Genomic DNA, 22998 nt, shown 5'->3' with positions numbered 1-22998 from the left:
TGCCTCTACCCTTCGTAAACCCAAAGTGATCATCTCCTACGTAATCATTTGCCCGACTCTCTATCCTTTTGTTTATGATCCTGAGAACAACTTCAGCTGCGTGGGATATCAAACTAATCATTCTGTAATCCTGACATGATTTAGCATTTACCTTTTTTGGAATAGGAACTAAAACTGATCTCACCAAGTCTTCCGGCCAGATTCCTTCCTCATAGATACTACAAATCAGCCCATAGAGCCTCTCCCTCCCAAATTTTCTTAAACATTTCAATAGTTCAGCGGGAATGTTATCAACCCCCACGGCCTTATTTAGCTTTATCTCCCTTAATGCCCTTTCTATCTCATTGTCTAGTATGCCTGGACCTAACCTGTCTTCCTCTACGTCATGTTCCTTTTCTCTGTCTAACTTTGTTGGTCTATTATCTTTACTATACAGTCCTATATATTCCTTCCATCTCTCTTGGATCTTTCCTGCGTCAACTATTACCTTACCCACCTTATCTCTAACTGCTATCGTTGATCTCCCTTTCTTACTTTCCGATGAAGATTTGACTTTGCTGAACAGTGCAATGATTTCACCCTACCTCTGCAGACTTTCGATATCCTCGCACTGCGTCTTCCACCATGCTTCTTTTGCTGTATTTGTTGCCTGCCTCAATTTATTATTTACCTCTTTGACTTCATTTTGCCTGGCTCTGAGCTTACATTCTTCCATATTCTCTGCTCATCCATCTTTGTAATCATGTCATCCCTGATCCATGGTTTCCTAGTCCTTTTCGCATTAACGTTTCCAATAGTGTCTTTTGCGGCTTTCGATAGCCATTTCTTGGTACTTACCCATTTTTCTTCGAAAGTAGTTAGCTCGCTACCATCCTCCATGATTTCCTCAACCACCTGTTTCTTTCCTTCCTTTTAAATCCATTTAATGCTTCTACATTCCATTTTCTAACCCGCCACCCCTGCCTAATATTTTTTAAACGGACGCTACATTTCATAACAACTAAATTGTGGTCAGAGTCCGCATCCGCTCCCGGGAAGCTGTTTGAATTTATCACACCGTTCCTAAACCTGTTTCCAACCAAAATATAATCTAGCTGATACCTTTCTGAGTCACCTGTCAATTTCCATGTATACCTGCGTCTTTTGTGGTTTCTAAACCAAGTGTTAGTGATGACTAACCCCTGTCTCCTACAGAACTCAACTGGTTTCTCCCCGCGGTCATTCCTCGTGCCTAAACCATAGTCCCCCACCTCATCACCATCTCTTCCTTCGCCTACCATCGCAGTCCAATCTTCCACACGCGATGATGACCTCTAATTGATCGTATATCCTATCGACTTCTTCTTCCTTATGGTTGCTCGGTGGCATGCATACCTGAATAATAACCAAGTTCGTCGGTTCTGCTTTTATCTCCACTAGTAGTATTCTATCCGTTACCTGCTCTATGTTGACAACACTTCTTCCTACCTCTTCATTTAATACTATGAAAACCCCTCGTTGGCTCTCGTCCCCGTCGCTGTACATTATTCTATAATTATCACTCCACTAATCCCCGCTATCCCTCCATCTCACCTCGCAGAGACCTAAAATATATATTTTTCCCCTTCCCATCCCTCGCTTAACATTCTCCAATTTCCTTGTCCTCATCATTGTCCTAACAATCCATGTTCCTATTCTAACTAATTTGGTCTTCTTCTCCTGCGTCTTCTGTCCTGCTGCTGCTGGTTTTCCCTTGCAAGGGTTTCGTGGGATGACGACCGCGGAAGCCTTGCCTCCCCGCTGCCGGGCATGACACACGGCCGATTGGGCCGAGCCCCGTGGTTGCCAGGACTCAAAATATCTCTATTGTCCATCATGTTAATCTTGGGAATGATAGTTGAGGTGGTTTCCCGTTGCCTTCCTCAATAGTGTTTTTAACGTGACACCATCACTTATCGGCCGCCCCACAGGGGTCAGACGCCATTGCAGCCGCCTCACTGAGGAACACACGCCGCGTGGTCTACCTTTCGTCTGGCTCCTAACCTTCGACCTATCTGGCATGGGTGACCCTACCAGGAGCAATTATTATTACTCCCGCCAGCACAGCTCTAGGGGTCATTGGAATGCACAAGCCCTTCCACCACATCAAGGTTGTAGTCCGGGTAAGGGACAATATGCAGTATTTTCCGAAAATAAAATCACTTGGTATATGTCCTGAGAGAGTGCTCCCATAGCTGTAATTATACTTTCCATTTTGAATTCTAAGTACAAGAGTTAAGGAACATCATTAGGATTAAGACAAATGATTATGTGAGATCACAATGAATGAAATAAATGATTATCACAGTATTGCTGACATTGAAATTACCATTCTATTTTAGGAAAAGAATCAAAAATGTGTTTCAAATCCCCAATTAACCCGCATGTGCTATTAAAAACGTCTTATGAATAAGGAGATGGCTTGAGACAAATTACACAGCGCAAATTTTAGTGTCAGTGAAAGTTATACTATGCTGATGATAAACTCAGCATATGGTCTAATAGGGCAATGGATGCCATGGAAACTTGATGAAACCCAACCAATTAAATTAACTCCAAGCCTTTAAAACCATCCACAATTACCAATATGCCGTCTCAAAGTTTTAAATGCTAACTTTCAGTTTGTAAGGAGAAATTACAAATTTAGTCTTTCCTTCTCAAACATTAAAAAGGTAGGTTTATTTTTTGCTGCTCCATAAATCCCCCCCCCAATGGATATTCAGGGAATAGTCCAAAGCTTAAAATAAGAAGAGGTCCCTTTCTGGCCATACTGCTGAATAGCCTTCAGTTTCACTCAAATGCATCTGAAGTGAATCTTTTCAAAGAGAATGATAAATTAGAAGTGAAGATACCCTCCCCGGTAGCTCACTAGCTAGCATCTTAAAATGCTCCATCATGTCTCCTTACGAATGCGTTTTTAAAATGTGAACACGGTGAACTCCTGATTTTCTGAGCTAACAACTGGCCAAGGTTGCACAGATAATCGAACAACACACACGATCGGCTGATTAGGATTTCCTGGGTTCACATCCATGCTCCATGACACCATAATAATTATCAACCTCAAAAATATCGCCAATCACCACTGAATACCTCATCGTTGGCATGCCATGACAGTAAAATATCCACGAGGGTCGTCCTGGCCACAAAGGAAAGTAAACAAGTCCTACAGGTTGGAGTGAAGTCTGTCGTCGGATATTGAATCAAATGATAGGAAAGTAATGAAAGTCAAAACTGAGGAAAAATAGCTAAAGTTAACCACTCTTGAAGATCATTGGCAGGGGTCACGCATGAAAGGGACCAAAAGGCAGCGTCGACCGACGAGTAACAATCTTTTCCAAACAGTTAATATATTTTCATCAACTCCAACCTGAGCAATCCTGACCCGTAGTGTTCTAGCATGGATGCTATCACTCCTTGACCACTTTCAGAGGCAGAAATTTAACAAACATCTCAATGTTTAGAAATCAGAACACCTTTCCTGTGATGATAGGGAGCACTATACCGCAATGAAATGGTTTTACATGAAAACTTATTTACTTGAATGCTTGAATTTGAGGACAAATTTTGTCTACAACCAGCAACAAAAAATGTCCAAATTCAAAAGTTTCCAGATGCACTGCAGTAATTAATTGGTAGATTTGTTATGCTCGTACAAAGGAGACTTAAGTATTTCGCCCGCCATCAGAAGTTACATTCTTTCACCTCCAAATTTGTTATCGACAAACCACAAATTAGTATCTCTTTTCAAACAGATTTTTCAATTTTCCACGATAAGCAAAGATTTTGGTTAAGACTTGCAATAAAGGCTGGTTTCATCAGTATTAAAGATTTGCTCTGGCAATAGATTTTTTCTACCAACTCCTGACACTTCCTTCACAACTTCCACTCCCCTGATTTCATATTGCTCCTTTGACTGATTCAAACACCTTTACAATGTTCACAACTCTCCACCAATCACTAATTAACAATGGAAAACTTGGCTTTCTCTGTCAGGAGAGTACCTGGCAAAGGAATCCCTTCACCTCACTTTTGGTTTAAGCGATGGAGTGTATTGTCATGAGATCCATAGCTTTATTTTGTAAATTGCTTTCCTTTCATTATAATGGTCATGCTGATACAAAAGTGAATGAAACAAGAATTTTAATTTTTTGTCCATGAATGTCCAGAGCTGTATGCATCCCGAATCCCAAATTCTTCACCTCTATTTAAACGATTAATAGCATCCCAGCTTGTTTTGTTAACAGGACCATACATTTCCTATTCAAAACTGTTTTCCTGGCACTTCACAAACATACACTCAACTAATTCCATCTGACAATGCCACACCCAAATGATGTAGCCTCCATGAGAGAACCAAGTACATGATCTGTTTTCATAACCCAGAAAAAAATACGAGTCGAGCTCACTGGATCCAACCGGGTTGGTTTTCCTTGCTCCAGGGCCAGCTGACCTGCTGCCATTGCCATTCATAAACATAAAAACAACATGAGGAACTTTGCATATCTCTTCCTGCACCAACAGATGCCCTTTGCGTGTGTGTCCCTTCTCCTGTTGGGGAATCAAACCATCTCATTAACCTCCACTCCACCATCACCACCGATACATCAGACTGATTGGCAGGGCAAAGGGCAAAGGCAAATGCAGCGGCAGAGCATGCCTGGTCCCCGCATGGGCATAGGACAAACTTGACCCAATCCAAAATGATCCTGAAAGAATTGCTACTACCCCGGTCATAGACATGGGGCCAATGAAACTGCAAAACACCTTGCAAATGTCAATCTAGGAGGACAGCCACCGTCTTCATAGAATGTGGAAATGGGTTTCAAAATCCGACCAATCACAGATCAACAATGCCAGGAAGCATAGGACAGCCGAAATGGTGACATCACTTCTAACTGAAGACGCCAGTCGTTCGTTATGTTGGCCAAACCGTTGTCTGCAGAAAGCAACACACGCGGTGAAACATGCATCCTTCTCAATGCATGGATAATCCACATGCCCATGCATTGTGCAAGTATGAATAATCCAACCTCTTGCTGTGTTTTCTTTTACATGCACATGTTTCAATCCAGAAATAATCACATTGCAGGGTTCTATATTATGCGTAATGGAGAACTTTGATACATTTAAATGGAATCCCGACGGCTTTATACCATCCAGTGAACCCTCGAGACTAGGGCCTTCCCATTTTCCATCTTTCACCACACAGAAAATTATATTCGAGCTTGAACATCCAAGAGCCAAAAATGTTCACTTTGGGCATGGCCATTCATTTCAGTCCCTCTCTTGTTTTACATCGTCGAAGGCAGAGTTGATGATTGATTAGCGGAGAGAGAGAGGCTAAGATGCAGTCATGCGTGAAGAGACATTTAAATTAAACAACTTAGAGGCTTCACTCTCCCAAATAACAGGAATGAGATTTTAAAATAAAAAATTTTATTTTAATGGAGACTTGTATAAGTGATTTTACCATTGCCCTTCTAAATTCCATGATATTTCTTTCCGCAATGCATTTCATAATTATAATTCCAGTTTTGTTTTCTGTAATCTGATAATTACAACATCTCTTCTGCCGGCAATGTATAAGTTATTTTGTACACCTGTTTTCCCTCCTTATGTCTCCAAATGGTCAAATTTCCAGAATTATATTTTAATAGGTATTCCAGAATTAGGGAAAGATGTCAAGAAGCTTGTCTGTATTCAGAGAGAATTACAACATTGGAAAATTATTATAGTATCAAATAAATTACATGCTGTAAAACGAAGACATGAGTTTGTGTTTAGATTTTTGATGGGATGGAATCACTGGAACATACCTGAAAGAGAACAAAAAATACATGATAGGAGAATTATACTTTATATTTTATAAATCTATTTCTAATAAAACCATATTAGTTTCTTATAAATTACATTATTATGAATATTCCACTTAAACAATAGCCACAGACACCATTTCCAATTAAGTTTACAGTCTTCAACATATGGAAATGCATCTCCTGGTGCTGGAATTAAGATTACAAAAATTGTGCTCTGATCACTCCTCTTAATTAGGTCACAGAATTATTTTTTGGAGGAAACATGGTTTGGAGGAAACATGTCAAGGTTGTAGTCCCGGGAGGGAGGGAGAAATTAAATGATGATAATGTCTTGCTGAGTGGCAGTCATGGGAAGTGTGAATGGTCAAGGCAGTATCACCACTATATATGGTGGTGTGGAGCGTGTGGAGGCCATCTGATTAGCCCGACCTTCTCCACCTTGAAACCCCTCCGCCACCTACCCTATTCCAATCCTCAAAGGCCTTCTTTCGCCCCCCATACTTTTCCCTCAAGGCCAAAATGTAAATACATGGAAGGCAAAGCTCAAAAAAAAAAAAAAAACCTCAAGTTGAAAAACAAACATTAAGTGGAATTAACAAAGCTGCAATGTTCCTTTCCATTATTGTTAAGTTCCAAAAAGCCAAGCCTGAAATTACCCATTTCATTACTGGTTAATTACTTGGAATTATCCATTAATTTACTGCTGCATACTTTGACGTCCACTGACTTCCGCTTTATTCAAGAAACCCAATTAACCATTTCATAAACTGGGAGGGAAATCGTACTCACATGGGCAGGAAACACTCAAGTGCATCTTTGGTGCTGCGAGGGAAAAAGGGCAATTTAATCACCTTCTCCAAGGATGCCATCACACCATCCATGTCCCACTTGGTGCCCTTCTTCTTCTTATCTTCACTCTGCTGGGGAATGAAATGGGGTACCATTGAAAAAGTGACCATCGTTAAGACACTGGTGGCATCAACACGGCAATGGCAAATTGCAAACCCAAATATTTCCAGGATTCTTTGAGAAAAGAAATTTTCATAAATTTCAGGCTGAAGGTGTCCATAAACCAGAATAGCATTCATATTAACATTTCTTAAAAAAAGTAATGGTACACCACACCAGAAATAGGAATTCTAAGTTGCTTTCAGTGCAAACAATTGGCTTCCTCTTTGCAAAGCAGAGTTTAGGACTTCTCAGTTAACCCTTAGTGATTAGAATAACAATTACAAGCACCATAATGTTCCACACCAATGCAGGAGATGCCGCAAAAGTAACTTTTAACAGTCATCGGCAAACGTGCATTGCATTGCAACAGTTTCAAAATGTAAAAATCATCCCCCGTTGAGGCGAATGATTTTTACACTCTGGAATGTTGCATCACCAAGTGCATGTTCGGTGTCGTGTGGGTTTAGGTGACAATGTTGCCCAAATTATTGGATGAGATGTAATGATATTTACATTAAAAACAGTGAAGTTTGTAATCCATTATTGAATGCCAAAAACATTTATTTGATTCTCCCATTAAAATAATGCTTTAAATTATTTGAGATAATTAAAGTTGATTAATTAAAACAATAGGTATCTAATTATAATTAATACCTACCTCATCATTGGTCAATTCAGTGTGCAGTATGTTATTATATTGGTAATTACAGTGGAACCTCACTTAATGAGCACCTCAGATATGAAGAATTCGCACAACAAGCGAAATTTTGTGCCCAAGAATAACTCTCCCAGCAAGCGACATTTTGCACGAGGAAAGGGGAGGCCCGAATTGATTGTCCCGGCTGTTCATGAGTGTGTCCAGCACAAGTTCCACTAGTATCGCTGAGTCACAAGTGATCACATCCATTGTCCTAACTTTTCCTAAGGCATGTTATTTGTGACTCTTCATTCATAGTTTAATAATATTTCATGAATATTTTTTTTAATTCTTCCCTATAAAAAAAACCACAAGAAGACAATCCATAGAGATTAAAAATAACAATAGAAATGAATATTTAAATCATTCAAAAGCGAGAATGATGTTTCAGCATTGCACAAATGAGATCTGTCCAAAAACTAACGTAAATTTTGAATTTTCACTAATTACAACCATTTACCCTCCCCGGACTACAACCTTGACGTGTTGGAAGGGCTTGTGCGTTCCGATGACCCCTAGAGCTGTGCTGCCTGGAGTAATGACAATTGCTCCTGGGAGGATCACCCATGCCAGATAGGTCGAAGGTTAGGAGCCAGACGAAAGGTAGTCCACGCAGCGTCTGTTCCTCAGTGAGGCGGCTGCAATGGCGTCTGACCCCAGTGGGGCGGCCAATAAGTGATGGTGTCACGTTAAAAACACTATTAAGGAAGGCAACGGGAAACCACCTCAAATATCATTCCCATGGTTTAAATGATGGACAACACAGAGATTTTGAGTCCTGGCAACTACGGGGCTTGGACCTATCGGCCGTGTGTCGTGGGGAGGCAAGGCTTCCGTGGTCATCATCCCACAAAATCCTTGCAAGGGAAAACCAGCAGCAGCAGGACAGAAGACACCGGAGAAGAGGACCAAATTAGTTAGAATAGGAACGTGGAATGTTGGGACAATGATGAGGATAGGTAAGCTGAAAAATATAAAGCGAGAGATGGAAATCGGAAAAATAGATATTTTATGTCTATGCGAGGTGAGATGGAAGGATAGCGGGGATCATTGGAGGGATCAGTATAGAATAGTATACAGCGGCGGGGACGAGAGCCAACGAGGGGTTGCCATAGTACTAAATAAAGAGGTACGAAGAAGCATAGTTACATTGAACAGGAAATGGATAGAATATTACTAGAAGAGATAAAAGCGGAACCGACAAACTTGGTCATTGTCCAGGTATACATGCCACAGAGCAACCATACGGAGGAAGAGGTCGATAAAATATACGATCAATTGGAGGACATAATCACGTGTGTTCCTGCAGGGAAACATTTGATAGTGATGGGGTATTGGAATGCGACGGTAGGCGAAGGAAGAGATGGTTATGAAGTGGGGGACTACGGTTTAGGCACGAGGAATGACCGCGGGGAGAAAGCAACTGAGTTCTGCAGGAGACAGGGGTTAGTCATCACCAACACTTGGTTTAGCCACCACAAAAGATGCAGGTATGCAGGGAAAATGCCAGGTGACTCAGAAAGGTATCAGCTAGATTATATCCTGGTTAGACACAGGTTTAGGAACAGTGTGATAAATTCGCACAGCTTACCACGAGCGGATGCGGATTCAGACCACAATTTAGTTGTTATGAAATGTAGCGTCCGTTTCAAAAAGATAAAGCAGGGGCGGCGGGTTAGAAAATGGAATGTAGAAGCATTAAATGGTTTGAAAAGGAAGGAGTACCAACAGGCGGTAGAGGAAATCATGGAGGATGGTAAAGAGCTAAGTACTATCGAAGAAAAATAGGAAAGTATCAAGAAAGGGTTATCGAAAGATGCGAAAGACACTATTGGAACCGTTAACGCGAAAAGGACTAGGATAACAATGGATCACGGATGAGAGGATTACAAAGATGGATGAGCGGAGAAAATGGAAGAATGTAAATACAGAGTTAGGCAAAATGAAGTACAAAGAATTAAACAATAAATTGAGGCGGGCAACAAATAAAGCAAAAGAATCATGGTGGAAGACTCAGTGCGAGGATATGGAAAGTCTGCAGAGGAAGGGTGAAATTGGTGCGCTGTACAGCAAAGTTAAATCTTTATCGGGAAGTAAGAAAGGAAGATCTATGCTAATAGTTAGAGATAAGGTGGTTAAGGTAATAGTTGACGCAGGAAGGATCCAGGAGAGATGGAAGGAGTATATAGAAGAACTGTATAGTAAAGAACTTCGACCAACGAAGTTAGACATGAAAAAGGAACAGGACGTAGAGGAAGAACTATTGAAATGCTTATGAAAATTTAAGAGGAAGAGGCTACATGGGCTGATTCGTAGTATTTATGAGGAAGGAATCTGGCCATAAGACTGTGAGATCAGTTTTAGTTCCTATTCCGAAAAAGGTAAAGGCTACGTCATGTGAGGACTACAGGACGATAAGTTTGATATCCCACACAGCTAAAGTTGTTCTCAGGATCATGAATAAAAGTATTGGGAGTAGGGCAAATGATTACTAGGGGATGATCAGTATGGATTTAGGAAAGGGAGAGGTACATGTGATGCCATTGCAGTAATGAGTATATTAATCGAGAGGAATATAGAACACAACCAGGAGGTATTTGCCTGTTTTGTAGATTTCGAAAAAGCGTTTGAAATAGTGAATTGGGAAGAACTTATGAGTATATTGCAGAAAATAGGAATAGATTGGAGGGACAGGAGGCTAATCCGCATCCTGTACATGTCTCAGACTGCTCAGGTGCGGTTGGGAAACGGGGAGTACGGACGGGCAGTGTTAGGAAGAGGTGTAAGGCATGGTTGCCCATTATTACCGTTGCTGTTCAACCTGTATGCAGAGGAAACAATCAAAGAGGCATGGGAAGAACTGGAGGTAGGAATGAAAGTGGGTGGGGAATTCGTAAAATCAGTTAGGTTTGCTGATGACCAAGCTTTAGTTTTTCAGTCAGCCAAGGGGCTGCAAGCAATGCTGAGTGAATTGGAAATTCAACGCGACAGGTATGGGATGAGAATCAATATTAATAAAACAAAAGTTAGGAGATTTTCTAGAAAGAAAAAGCTAAACATGAAAATAGGAGGGAAAAACTACAGCAGGTAGAAAAGTTTACGGGAGTGTTTTGGACCAACACGGTCAAAGTAGTATGGACGTAAATAGAGGGATTGCGCTAGGCAAAGAGGAACACTCAATCATCCCAATGGAACCTGCAGCCCAAGCCAAGACCAAAACAAGGGTGCCATGTTCAGTCGAATGTGAAAGTTTTGCGTACGGTTTTCTTCGATTGCAGGGGCATGGTGCGTCATGAGTTCTTGATAAGGGTAGAAAGGGTAAATATAGAATATGACATGTAAGTCATGCCCAATTTGCACAAAGAAATTCACCAGAAACGCCCCTGTGGACTCGTGGATGAACCAAAACAGGCTTTTGCACCACGACAACGCCCCTGCTCACAGATCCATACTTGTGCACAAATGTTTGGCCAAAAACAACACACTAATGATGCCGCACCCACCGTATTCCCCACTGACTTTTTCTTGTTCCCAAATGAAGAGGCCCATGAAAGGAGGACGACTCTATGCCACAATTGATGAGATAAAGACTGCATCGAAAGAGGACCTGAACAAGATCACAAAAAATCCTGAAAGCATGACAAACTGTTGCATTGTACATATAGAAGCACGCTATGAATTTCTATTATGATAAAGCTGTCTGGCAAATTTGCAACATTTTGAAGAGCCGACAAAAACAAATTTATCCTCACAGTTTTCCAGTAAAAAAGAATATAAACAATAAACTCATTATTTTAATTTGTTTTTCCAACAACTCTTAATTGTCTTCCTGGTAGGTTCATACCACCATAAAGAAAGAGTATAAGAGTATATAATTAATACCACAATTTTCTATAACATCATATAATGAGATGCATCACCCTAATGAGACTGTCTATCCTTGTTAAATATAATTACGCAATGATATTGCCATTTTGCATTTTTTTAAATTGAAGGTGGTAAAAACAAATGTTTCTCCACAGGTTATTTGTAAAAATGAATTTTAAATGTATGATAAATAATTAACCAATTCTGTAGATTCTTTTTTGTTGTCTACTAATCAAATTTTCATTCCCGGTGGTTTCATACGGCAATAGAAGAAAAGGTGAAATATGAACCATGATCCTAAATAATGTCTGTATAATTTTCTTTGAACAACACTTGCATGAAATTCATTTTTTCCACAGGGAACGCATTATCTTCTTTTAAATTACCTCATATGGAAAAAAATGATTCGCTGAACAAGAGTTTTATTTCAAGAGCAAGATTGCGGAACAGATCATGCTTATATCGCGAGGTTCCACTGTATTTTCCTCTACATTTTAGATTAACATGACATGTAGTAGTCCAGGGAGTAGAAGTATCAGATTACTGACTGGAGGGTCCAGGTTCAATCCCCAGGCATCTCTACGGGCACCCTCTGCTTTGTAAATTGTCAGGTGGAACATCCTGGGAAGTCATTGGCGGCACAGGGCCCCCTTACCCTGACGTGTGGATTTCACAAGCCATTGAGCTTAGTACCACGTTAGCTCTACATTAAACTATCAAAACAGCCTTTAAGTTGATTACCGTAGTCTGGTTTAGACTAATTCAGAAATATTTAATTCAACATATCTACACATATATTTAAAAACATATGGATTGACCCTATTGAATTACAGGAAATCAATGTATTGTTAATTTCATTTTATGGTATTTTCATTTTCGGACCAATATTACTGACATTTCCATGAGTTCTAGGTTTCTGCTTTGGCCCCTTACTATTGTACAAATCTATGGCAAACGGGTTCAGATAAAAGTTCACCTACCCGACAATGGTTTGGACCAATAGGGCAAAGTAATAGGCATATTAAAAAAACCACAAACACAGTAATCGACCCGAAGGTTGGTTTGGTAGGTGATGATAGAGTTCACCCAGTACTAAGCCCGATGGCATGTTTTTCAATTCATACATCAGGGTAGGGGGGCCAGTTCCTTCCCCTGTGCCAGTTATGGTTTTCCATACAGATCCGAAAAACAACATAGCTTGTGTGTAGCAAAGGGTGCCCAGAGAGGGTTACCCGGGAATGGAACCTGGGGCCTCTGGTCAGTAGTCCAACACTCTACCCTGGACTACCACGACCCACAATGGCAACATAAGGAGAAGAATTGCATTGGTAAAGAAGCATTTCAATGAGAAAGGGATTGACGATGGGGACGTTAAGCGGGGATGTTAAGAAAAGATTTGTTAAAACTTCAATTTGGAGCACGGTTTTCAACAGAGAGGAAACGTGGTCACTGAAGCAAGATGACAAGTGCCCACTGGAGGCTTTTGAAATGTGGGAGTAGAGAAGGATTGAAAAGGTGAAGTAAACAGCGGGGAAACCAAGGCGTTAGGTGTGGTGTATGAGGAGACGATTGTTCGGAGAAATCCAAAGAAGGCAGGAGACATGGATATAAAGCATTTTGATTGGTGATGGGATATGGAATACACTATGATAGAGGGGAGAACACTGGGAAAACAAGGATGGGGTAGGAATAGGATAGGCAAGTTGGATGGAATGAAAGAAGGAAGTATGCAGAATTAAAGAAGAGTTTTATCACTATGTCAGGTTATATTTTGCTAGGATTGATAAATAAATTTATTGTATTACCACTGTTTTGCCTGCGTCCATCCAAAACCGACCTAACTAGTTGAATGCCAACTTCGATAACTTTCAGAAAAGTTGGTTAGCATACGCAAAGAGAAAGGTCTCTTAGGGAATACATTAGTACATAACATACATATGTACACATATGTATATAATACATAAAGTATCAGTATCTCTCCATATCAAAAAATATGACTCCATAGAATACCAACAATAATCATTTTACAGTAAGTTCTCGGCAAGGAAAATAAAAATAAAGGGGACATATTAATTTTGATTATATTCCCATTTCCTACGGATAATTGCCATTGAATTACATTTTCCTGTGAATTGAACATCGTCTTCATCCCACCACAAAGGTGTATAAGAGGGTTTTTGCTATTTAACTATTAAAGAAATAAATGTGTCATTACACTTAACAGCTTCAGAATTCACTTTGTGGGAGTTCTGAATAATCATATTAAAACATACAACAGTGTCATTCAACAGATGTATAGCAATGTGTGTTTCAACATGTTCTGGTGTCTACATAACTTAAACATGATAGCAAAAGCATAGAAAACCACTTCTCCAAATTTGAAGTAAATATAAGTCATATTCAATTTTGGTTAGGTGAAAAGTGTTTAGGGTCCAAAGGGTTAGTTGAAAGAAGGGATAATGAAAGTCTCAATCTCGCCCCATCGTTAAATTGCTAAGTCATTAAATAAATACTTCAGACTAAATGATGCTGTATCATCATGAGGTACGTGGTACTAATAAGCACATGGAAAAGTACTAGTGTTTTATCATGAAATGTGTAATTAACACGATTTTAATATTTTCTTACACAGGGACAAAATATTCCTGAAAATTTGCAATGTACTTTGTAATATCTGGTTACTTAATTGCATCTATCAGTACTAGGAATGCTTACTGTCATCATACTTATTACTGTATATCGACAGGACTCCACTACTACTAATTTTCAGCCATACAGTGAAAAAGAAAAGTTGCCAAGAAACAAACCTTTTTCATAAATATGTCAAGCAGCAGCTGACAGGTGAAATTGGTATACTAGACAACAGGCAGTGTATTGGTACTGCCTTCGCTACAACACAGAGCTAATGCCGTGGAGATGGGAAAGCTATTTTTCACATAACATTGGTAGGGAAAGTTGTGATTCAGACGCTCTAGAATAAATGTGCCGATTAACTGTGAATCAATTGTAATAAGGGGGGGCAGTGCAATGCACGATGTTTCAGAAGAATGACCAATAGGGAAGCTACATGTAAATAAAATAGCGTGATATAATCCCAACGCTGCACCCCTCACCTTAATGAGACCCATATTAACCAGAAGACAATTGGTTAATACAGACACCTTGTCCGACTCCGCGGCCCACCTAAACACTTCTTCGTACAGGGCTGTGGCGCAGGATAAAACTTCCGAGGAGGGCTCACTCTTTGACGTGGCATGACCAAGTTTGTTCTCCCCAGCAAGTGAAGACACCTTCATGAGTATCTCCACGGCATCCTCTATATAATTCTCCTTCTCCTCATCGCTCGATTCAGACTTTGGTTGGCTCTGGAAAGGAGGGAGAGATATCTCAACAATTATTTAGAACATTAATTAGATGTGATTGATGTGTTAATTAGATGGATAAGAGGTTAAACCAAAATTCTGTAAATCTACTCTCGAGTAATCCAAAACAATAAAAGAGTCATAACAAACCAGGACTTGGAAGGGCCACGTCAGCTTTTAATTAAATATGCATACTATGTACACCAAGATATCACTAGCAAAAAAAAAACAAAGATAGCACTAGCAAAAAAAAAAACAAAAACACAGCAACAGAAGAAAAAGAAACTCGGACGTATTCTGAATTTCTGTTGGCACAGCTTGCTTTCTCAAGGCATAGAAGGAACTTCCCGATGGAATGGGTGCAGCCCAGTAGTGCCCGTTCTGTTTGTTGACACATCCACTCGCATGAAAATGGGCTTCATTGCGGAAAATCACAATTGCGTCCTCAGGAATGTTTTTGAGAAGACCCTCACACGCATTCCTCAAGGAATAGAAGTCGCGTTCGGAGAGTTCCTGTGGAATCAAACCCACTTGTAAGGATGGTAATGAAGGTCACTGCGATGAATTACCCTCACCGAAAGATTAGGAAGTCGGGAAGGAAGAAAGGTTGACGCATGTTTGCACGCCGTGGGGACTGCAAGGTGGCCGCTCTCACTGCCTTAATGTCCTCAAGAGATCTGATAGGACGACGGACTCCAGTCTTTCAGCTTGCCACACTTGTGGTTTGTCTGAACGTCATGACCATGTAACAATTGATTTCCGATCTGGGACAGGGGCCAACAGTGAAGTGATTTCAGAAGGCCTGCTGGGCTACAAACAGAGAACATCCATTCGAAAAGTAGGCCTCAATGCCAAACGCACGCTCCTCACTGTTCCAACGCATTATGGCGACTGACCAGGGCGAGGGAATGACTGTAGAACCCCTGCTGTCGAATGAGACCACTCTTCTACGACCTCTGCAGCCTGATTGGTGCACATTTTAAAAGAGGAAGTCATGTTGCCGCACCCTTTATACACACACACATTTACATTCATAAAAGTATACCTATACAAACAGATACACACACATCTACTTGGATACATACGTACACGTCTACATCTACTACTTCCCACAACAAGATGTCCACAAATTATTTCTGCAGAGAAGCTTACTTGCTCTTGAAAGTATGCCCTACAGATACTACAGAAAGGGAGAGAGGGTGAATGTATCTTGACGACAGTTAAATACGGTTGTACCATTTATCAAAATGAGTCAAGTATACTGTTATTATTATTATATTACATCACACCCTACACAAATATATAAATTAAGGGACTAATCTCACCGTTTTAATCCTTTCAACGAGAACATTTATCCTCTCCTTCCCAAGGGAAACAAAAGCGGAAGGAATTGGTGACCCAAGAAACTGTTCCACTGACATCTATAAAAGAAACAGGAAAAAGCACATGAGTTAGCACATGACCTAAGAATTCTAAAACTCAACTTACATGCAACTCCTAAATGAACTCAGGAAAAAGATGATTCGTTGTGCAATTGTGTACACACTTGGTACGATTCTTATAATTAATAACCCTACATTTAAATAGATCAAAAATCATTAATTTTCATAATTAACATATTCCGTGGCCCAAGGTAAATGGGAAAAACTAATGTCAATTGATTATCATGCTGAACAGAAAACAGGAGGCAAAACCCATACACGGGTGAAAATGATGCACGAGTTCCCCAGCTCGAAGGGCAACTTAATGTAGTAAAATATAGGAAAATGAATGCCTATTCACGGGCAGGGACGGAAAAACAATGGATTTCCATGCACAGACATAACCCACCGAATGAACACTACTAATGTTTAAGGGGTAGATACCCAACTACTCGACACAAGAAAATGGTCGGACTTCACCACAAAGCATTCATTCAGTGTTCTGCAGCATCACTGTACAATTCGGGCGGTTTGAATAACTATTTCTCATCCTTTGGGAGATAAGAGAAGAAAAATATTCATCAATAAATGGAGGACCACTCCCACTTCATCTGCTGTACTATTTGTTGAGCCTACATGTGCAGAAATGGGTTCCTTTTTCTTCACCGGCTTTTCTTCATCCTTTTTCTCAGATTGTGACTCATCCTTCTCCTCTCCACTCTCCCCTTCCTCCTCCTCCCCTTCCTCCTCCTCCTCCCCTTCCTCCCCCTCATCATCATCATCATCTCCCTCATCATCACTGCAACGAGAAAGACAATTTAGAACATCCACCACCGTAAACATGGAAATGAATTAAAACATGAAGAGAGTGACCTTTAAAAAATTGGCTAATGATTATTCAAAACTGAACAATTCATGATGAGGATTGGATGCAATAATTTAACAAAAAACATTAGCGTGCTCAGAGTCAAGAGAGGGAAAGAATCCTATGAACATGAAAGAGAGACTGAAATGCAGCAAGCTAAAAACATACTTCAAAGAGAGATTCATTTTTCAAAGGATTCAAATGCTAACATATCTACATAATAACCTTGCCCCAGTTCAAATTTTCACATTTCCAAATAAAATCTATTCAAAGTAAGAGAGAGTAACCAGTCGCTGAATGAATGAGAGTGCATTTTCCTGAAATTCTTTTCATTAGGATGAAATTTGATCATGTACGAAGATAAATAAAAGATTAAACAGATCACAGAGGGTGACAATTATACACTTGAATCATTTCTCATCCCGGTGCCTCGCTCAATTATTGTTTACCTTTCGGGTGGCATTCAACCCGCAAAAAGCATCAGGCAATGTGATCGGATGCAATAGTATTTTATTTGAAACAGTCCATCGGACCTACATACTAGAAGAAACTAAAAGCCGGTAACTAGTCGAGGGGCCACTTTCACATGTGACCATTTAATCATTGCAAACGATATCTGATTGGTGGGACGTACACACAACTAAGGCAATACAGCATGAGCTACTTGTGGCACACGCTCGCCCAATGTGCTCAGGCAGTTGACGCTATTATATCCAACAGAATTAACAAAATTGCACACCCCTCACCCAAGTCCAAAGTACAATTCACCCGTGGACAGGCATTTCGTTGTTGGACAGGAATGTTCGCAATTATTTCAACGTGAAAACTTAATTTAACAAAAATGGAGGGAGCCCCCGACATTGAATATAATCTGTTCCGTATGTCTCATCCAATAAGAGCACTGAAATATTGCCAAGTCCTAGCCCAATGATGATACATTAAACTACAATTCCATACATTCTACATGCCATACATGCATTTAACTTAAGTAGTACTTGGTTTACTATCCAGAGCCAGGGACAAGGCAAAAAGCAGTCCGGCACTGCATATAATGCCATTCACATTCACTCCATTCATACTGTTGTGATGGAACAGAGAGTCATGGCATGACAATGCCATCCACAGGTCTAACAAAAATTTGAAAGGGTTGATTCAACTCACTTGACTTGGAGGATATCACAGTGAACTCCGAGCAAATTTTGCATCTGTTTGATGCCCTCCTCCCCAAATTGATTCCCATTTAGATCCAGTAATTTGACAGAGCCGGGGGCACCTGCTGAGCCATCGGCCGATGACGAACAGAGGGCCTTCACCAGGGCCAAACCACCACTCGCCTTGATTTCATTGGAATCCATGTACACTTCCTGAAGTAAATATTAAGCAAGAGCAAAAGAGAATTTAAAACAATATTCCCTCTTCAGTTAATAAAAATTAACCAGACTTAATTAATTGCCAATTTTCCCGTTCAAGCATGAACCTTTTCCAATGAGTTCCATGTTTGGTAGATTCATTTCACTAGTACTATCTTAAACATTATTTCCACGACTCCATATAAGTACATTTCTCAGTTTAGTTAAATTATTCATTGCTGCCTATTGTCCAAAAATGTAAGTTCAAAAGAAATTCACCTTGAGTATTCCCCTCTGCTATCGGTTTTTTAAATAAAAAAATTCCATTTGTTTTAAATTGAAATTTGGTAGTACTAGCCTCCAGTTCTGTGTTGTTCCCTTTCGCCAAAGCTTCAGCCAATACAAGGGCACCATTTGTTTTCAATAAGCAGTCACCAAGGTTTAACTTTTTCAAGTGCTTCAGGTGAGGAAGCAGGCTTGCCACATGAACGGCTCCTTTCTGGCCACCAATGGTATTGTCATTCAGGTCCAAGACCCTGCAAAATAAAGAACAAACCAAATAAACAACGGAATAAAATACCATCTTTAAAATATGCATGCATGAAAGTTAAATGCCCAAATGCACTATTCTTTAACTATCATGAAATTTAAAATGCTTCATTAATTATTTGAGCACACAACAATTAATGTCTTTTAAATGAAATGCTGCAGTGAGAATCATCATGCCAATTCAAACCAACATCCTTTGCCACCTATTGCCAATAGCGCACATCTTATCACTGGAATCTTTGGGACGAGTTTCTACGTCACGTCATGCAAACTAAGTGCAATAAATACAGAGATATTCATATAATTGCCCACGATATACCTGAGGTTTGGATTTTCAGTGAGGGATCCAGTCAAAACTGCCAGCCCCTGATGATATATGCCATTCATGGGCATGGACAATTCCTCCAGCGTTTTCATTTCCTGCACAGAGAGAGAGAGTACGCAATACTGAGTGACATTTCTTGATTGGAATCCTTAACCAAAATTACACTTTCCAAACTCTTACCTTGAATACCCTGGACAAAAGCTTGGCACCATCATTTTCCAGTCTGTTACGACCAGCCACAAAAACCTTCAAGGCCATTGGTTTCCCCAATTTCTTGCTGCTTTCGATGGCATCCAGGAGAGCATTTGATAATAGCTGGAATACAAAAAAAACATATCAAAACGGCCAGTTAGGTTGTGTTTCCCGATAAAAACGTTTAAACGCTCGAAAGAGCACAAACAAATGAGTGATTCAACATCACTGAGCAAAGTTGGAGATGCCACGCTCCAATGCGAGTCACTCAAAATACTTGAATGTGGTCTCAAAGTTTGAAACAACACACCGACACTGTTCTGTTGGTTTGCAGCAGTAATCTAGCATTAGAATACAACAATGGTGTGTACACAGTCGTCCCAAATCCAACATGCACTGAAGGGGGAGAGTTCCGTTATTTGTTTGTTGAATGGTGAATCACATCTAATAAATGTCACACTTAGCTCTCTTGGCACGATAACCAGTTTCGATCTTACATCTCACATTACATGGAGAATATAGTCTTCATTAATAATTCATCTTCTTGGATATCACATTCAGGAGCCTTCAGTTTCAGAAACCACCTTCTACCCATACAAGAATTCTACATCTACATCAATACCCTGCAATTGTATCCCTTCCACATTGCACACTATCATCAACGCATGGAAAAGTACTGATGGCATACATGATTAAAACAGGTTCAAGGACCAGTACATATGTATTCAGAAATACTTAGGATTCTTGCCTTCGGTATCAGAAGTGTTGGTGTTATCTTGACCTAAGCACCAAGCCACGACTTACGGTAGAAATGAAAATATTCCTGTGCAGGTCCTTAAGGTTTAAGTCACATTCTGGACAAGGCATCGTAAATAATTCATGGAAACACTAAAAATTTCGTTTATTTCGTAACTGCAATGCTAAATGCCGCACCATTGCTAAAATAATGGGGGCGCAAGCGAGGGAGGCCTCACAACTTAACAATGCCACGTGTTATTAAAAATTCCAACTCACACGACAGAATCAACACACACGGCATTGGTAAACAGATTTCAGAGCTTCCAATGAAACTCTCATCACAACTTAATTAGGGCGGTCTTGTATAATCAGGGGTAATATGGCGAAACCTAAATGTCCACCACCGTAGGGAATTATTTTTTTAATTCATAAGAACACTCAAATTAATTGCAATTAAATTAAACCCATGCTTTAGGCATACTCATGTCGAAATACATAAACCGTGAACCAGTCCCGATTGTACACTTATAATAACAAACCACACCTTGGCTCCTTGTATTCCCAATCCGTTGTTATTTAACTGAAGAACTTTCAGGGAATGGCAAGAAGGGCTTCGAATGAACTTATCAAGACCTGCCAAGCCTATGGGTCCAAAGGCATTGTCACTCAGAATCAGTGTAGTCAACTTGGCACCAGCGGCGATGATTCCATCTCCGAGGTATTCCTGCAAGGTTGAGTATGAAATATAACACAATATGGAATTAGGATCGAACAGGTGAACTCTTAAATTTCGAATATGATTCTGGTCATTGTTTCACATCAAACTATTAACGTCACGAGTTATAATAAAACAATATGACTGGAAAATATGAGATAAATTAACCCATAGTTAGAGGTACTTCTGGAAATTGAAAGAAAATACGAAGGACCGGTACCACGAGGTATTAGTTCCATTAATCACTTGCCATCTTACCAGAGCTTTAGGTATTTCTGTCTTCATTCTACCACTGAACATGTTATTCCATTCCGCAATTTTAAATTCGGGTTTTGTAGATAACGCTTTCCCAATGACTTTAGCGGCTTCAACTCCTACCGTGTTGCCTTCCAAATTGAGTTTTTCCATGTTGTTGCAGAACGAGATAGCATTCGCCACTTCTTCGGCTACATCAAAAAGATTGTATCAGAGTTTACGTAAACAAAGCCGACATTAGAAAACCATGATATATGCAATATACGTAACTAGACCTAAGATCGCAAAAGCCGCCAAACATACCATCTTTCTCCGTATTTAGCTTCAATTCTTTCCCAGCAAAAGACACTCCACTGATGTTTACCCTTTCTAGTATCCTAGTAAGGTCATCCACTTCGTTAATAGACATTTTGGAGGTTTACACAATTATTCTACCCACAGATGTTTCACAAGGTAAATTTTCAAAGTGTCCGTCACCTGTCCAGCACCAAAGAATTATACGTTATTTTTCTTTTCGATATATCGAAAGTCGAAATAGTTCCCGCATAATTTTGAACAGCCATGATGTCCAAGATTTAAACATTTTAATAACTAGAGACAATAATTGCAAAAGGATTATAGAAATTGTTTCATTTGAAATTTTTCTTTGATAATTAATTTCTAGTTCCTGTACATTACGATCTTTACAGGTTAGCAGAGAAGTATGCGATTAGAGCCATCTTTAAGCCATTTCAAACACTAGGAAGCACCTTGCTCACCAATGACCCTAACGGAATTTAACTCAACTACTTAATCAACGTAACTGTAGAACGAATATTGAAATTATTCCTATTTGTTATGAATTCCAACCTTTCGGTATTTAGGCTGCATAACTTTAATTTATTTCATTTGGATTACTATGAAAACAGCAATTACACCGCGACCCACAGTATTTGTATGTAATTATAATTATATATATATATAAATAAATATAAATATATATATCTATATATATATATATATATATATATATATATATATATATATATATATATATACACACACTTAGATAATTTCGTTGACGTAACACGGAAGTGCCGAATAATAGATTGGACAGCAACAAACAATATAGAAACACATAAAAAGATCACTCACACGTTATTTCTTGATAATTTCGACGGAATTCCACTCTGTCTTCATCGGAATTTAGAGAAGTAATGAAGAAGTAATGACTGCTGGAATAGAAGAGGTGAGGGGTGCGAGAGAAAGGGAAGGGGGCCAGGGGAAGGGGAGAACGGGAGGTGGAGGAGGGGTGAGATAAATGGTTGGGGAGGAGAAAGGGAGAGGAGAGGCTAGAGGGGAGCGGAGATTGGGAAGTAGGAGAGAGAAGACGTGGAATTGACACAAAATCGGAAAAGAAAACAATCTGCTCACCGCAACTATTGCAACATCCGAGACCCAGGTTTCAATTTACCAAGTCATGATCAAGACCATGGAAGTCGAAACGAAGGCCACGCACCCGAAAACTCATTCGGAAAAACAAAGTATTCAACTCTCCCATTGCCATCGCTTCCACAAAGTGTCAATTCAGGCCATTCTCACCAGTGAACGACATTGAGGCCCGGATGCTGATAGGCCTTACAGAGGTAAATGAATGCCATTTCAAGAGTTTTTAATTCTATAGGGGTTATCGGATGTGTGAAGGGACGCTAGGGCGGAAAAATTGTAAAACTGGTTGAAAGGGGTTTTATGATAGGAAGCATGTTTAGGGATGGGGAAGACCCGCGGACGCGGAGGAGGGATTGCACGAGGCGCGGTGGTTGTGAATCCTATAGATAAATAGTATATACTACCTTGATCAAAAATTTCCCGGAATTTATTCAGAAAATTAAAAAT

The 22998-nt window shown here is 39.9% G+C and overlaps 1 protein-coding gene across 1 annotated transcript; it reads right to left on the bottom strand.

Moving 5' to 3' along the window:
• Positions 1–4178: 4178 nt before the first annotated feature.
• RanGAP (Ran GTPase activating protein) lies at positions 4179–21610 on the bottom strand. Its single transcript, XM_071582477.1, has 12 exons — positions 21427–21610; positions 21127–21314; positions 20698–20877; positions 19404–19538; positions 19218–19318; positions 18723–18885; positions 18162–18376; positions 16772–16934; positions 16040–16135; positions 14466–14717; positions 6627–6757; positions 4179–5837 (listed from the first exon to the last, which is right to left on the bottom strand). The coding sequence occupies exons 1-12, from the start codon at positions 21530–21532 to the stop codon at positions 5768–5770; spliced, it is 1800 nt and encodes a 599-aa protein (XP_071438578.1). The 5' UTR covers positions 21533–21610; the 3' UTR covers positions 4179–5767.
• Between the last annotated feature and the right edge of the window lie 1388 nt (positions 21611–22998).

This window comes from Hetaerina americana, unplaced genomic scaffold (genome assembly GCF_022747635.1).
Source record: "Hetaerina americana unplaced genomic scaffold, ioHetAmer1.1.p SCAF_113, whole genome shotgun sequence".
NCBI classification, from domain to species: domain Eukaryota; kingdom Metazoa; phylum Arthropoda; class Insecta; order Odonata; family Calopterygidae; genus Hetaerina; species Hetaerina americana.
The sequence above is the reverse complement of the archived record's forward strand: the minus strand, read 5'-3'. Positions and strand labels throughout refer to the sequence as shown.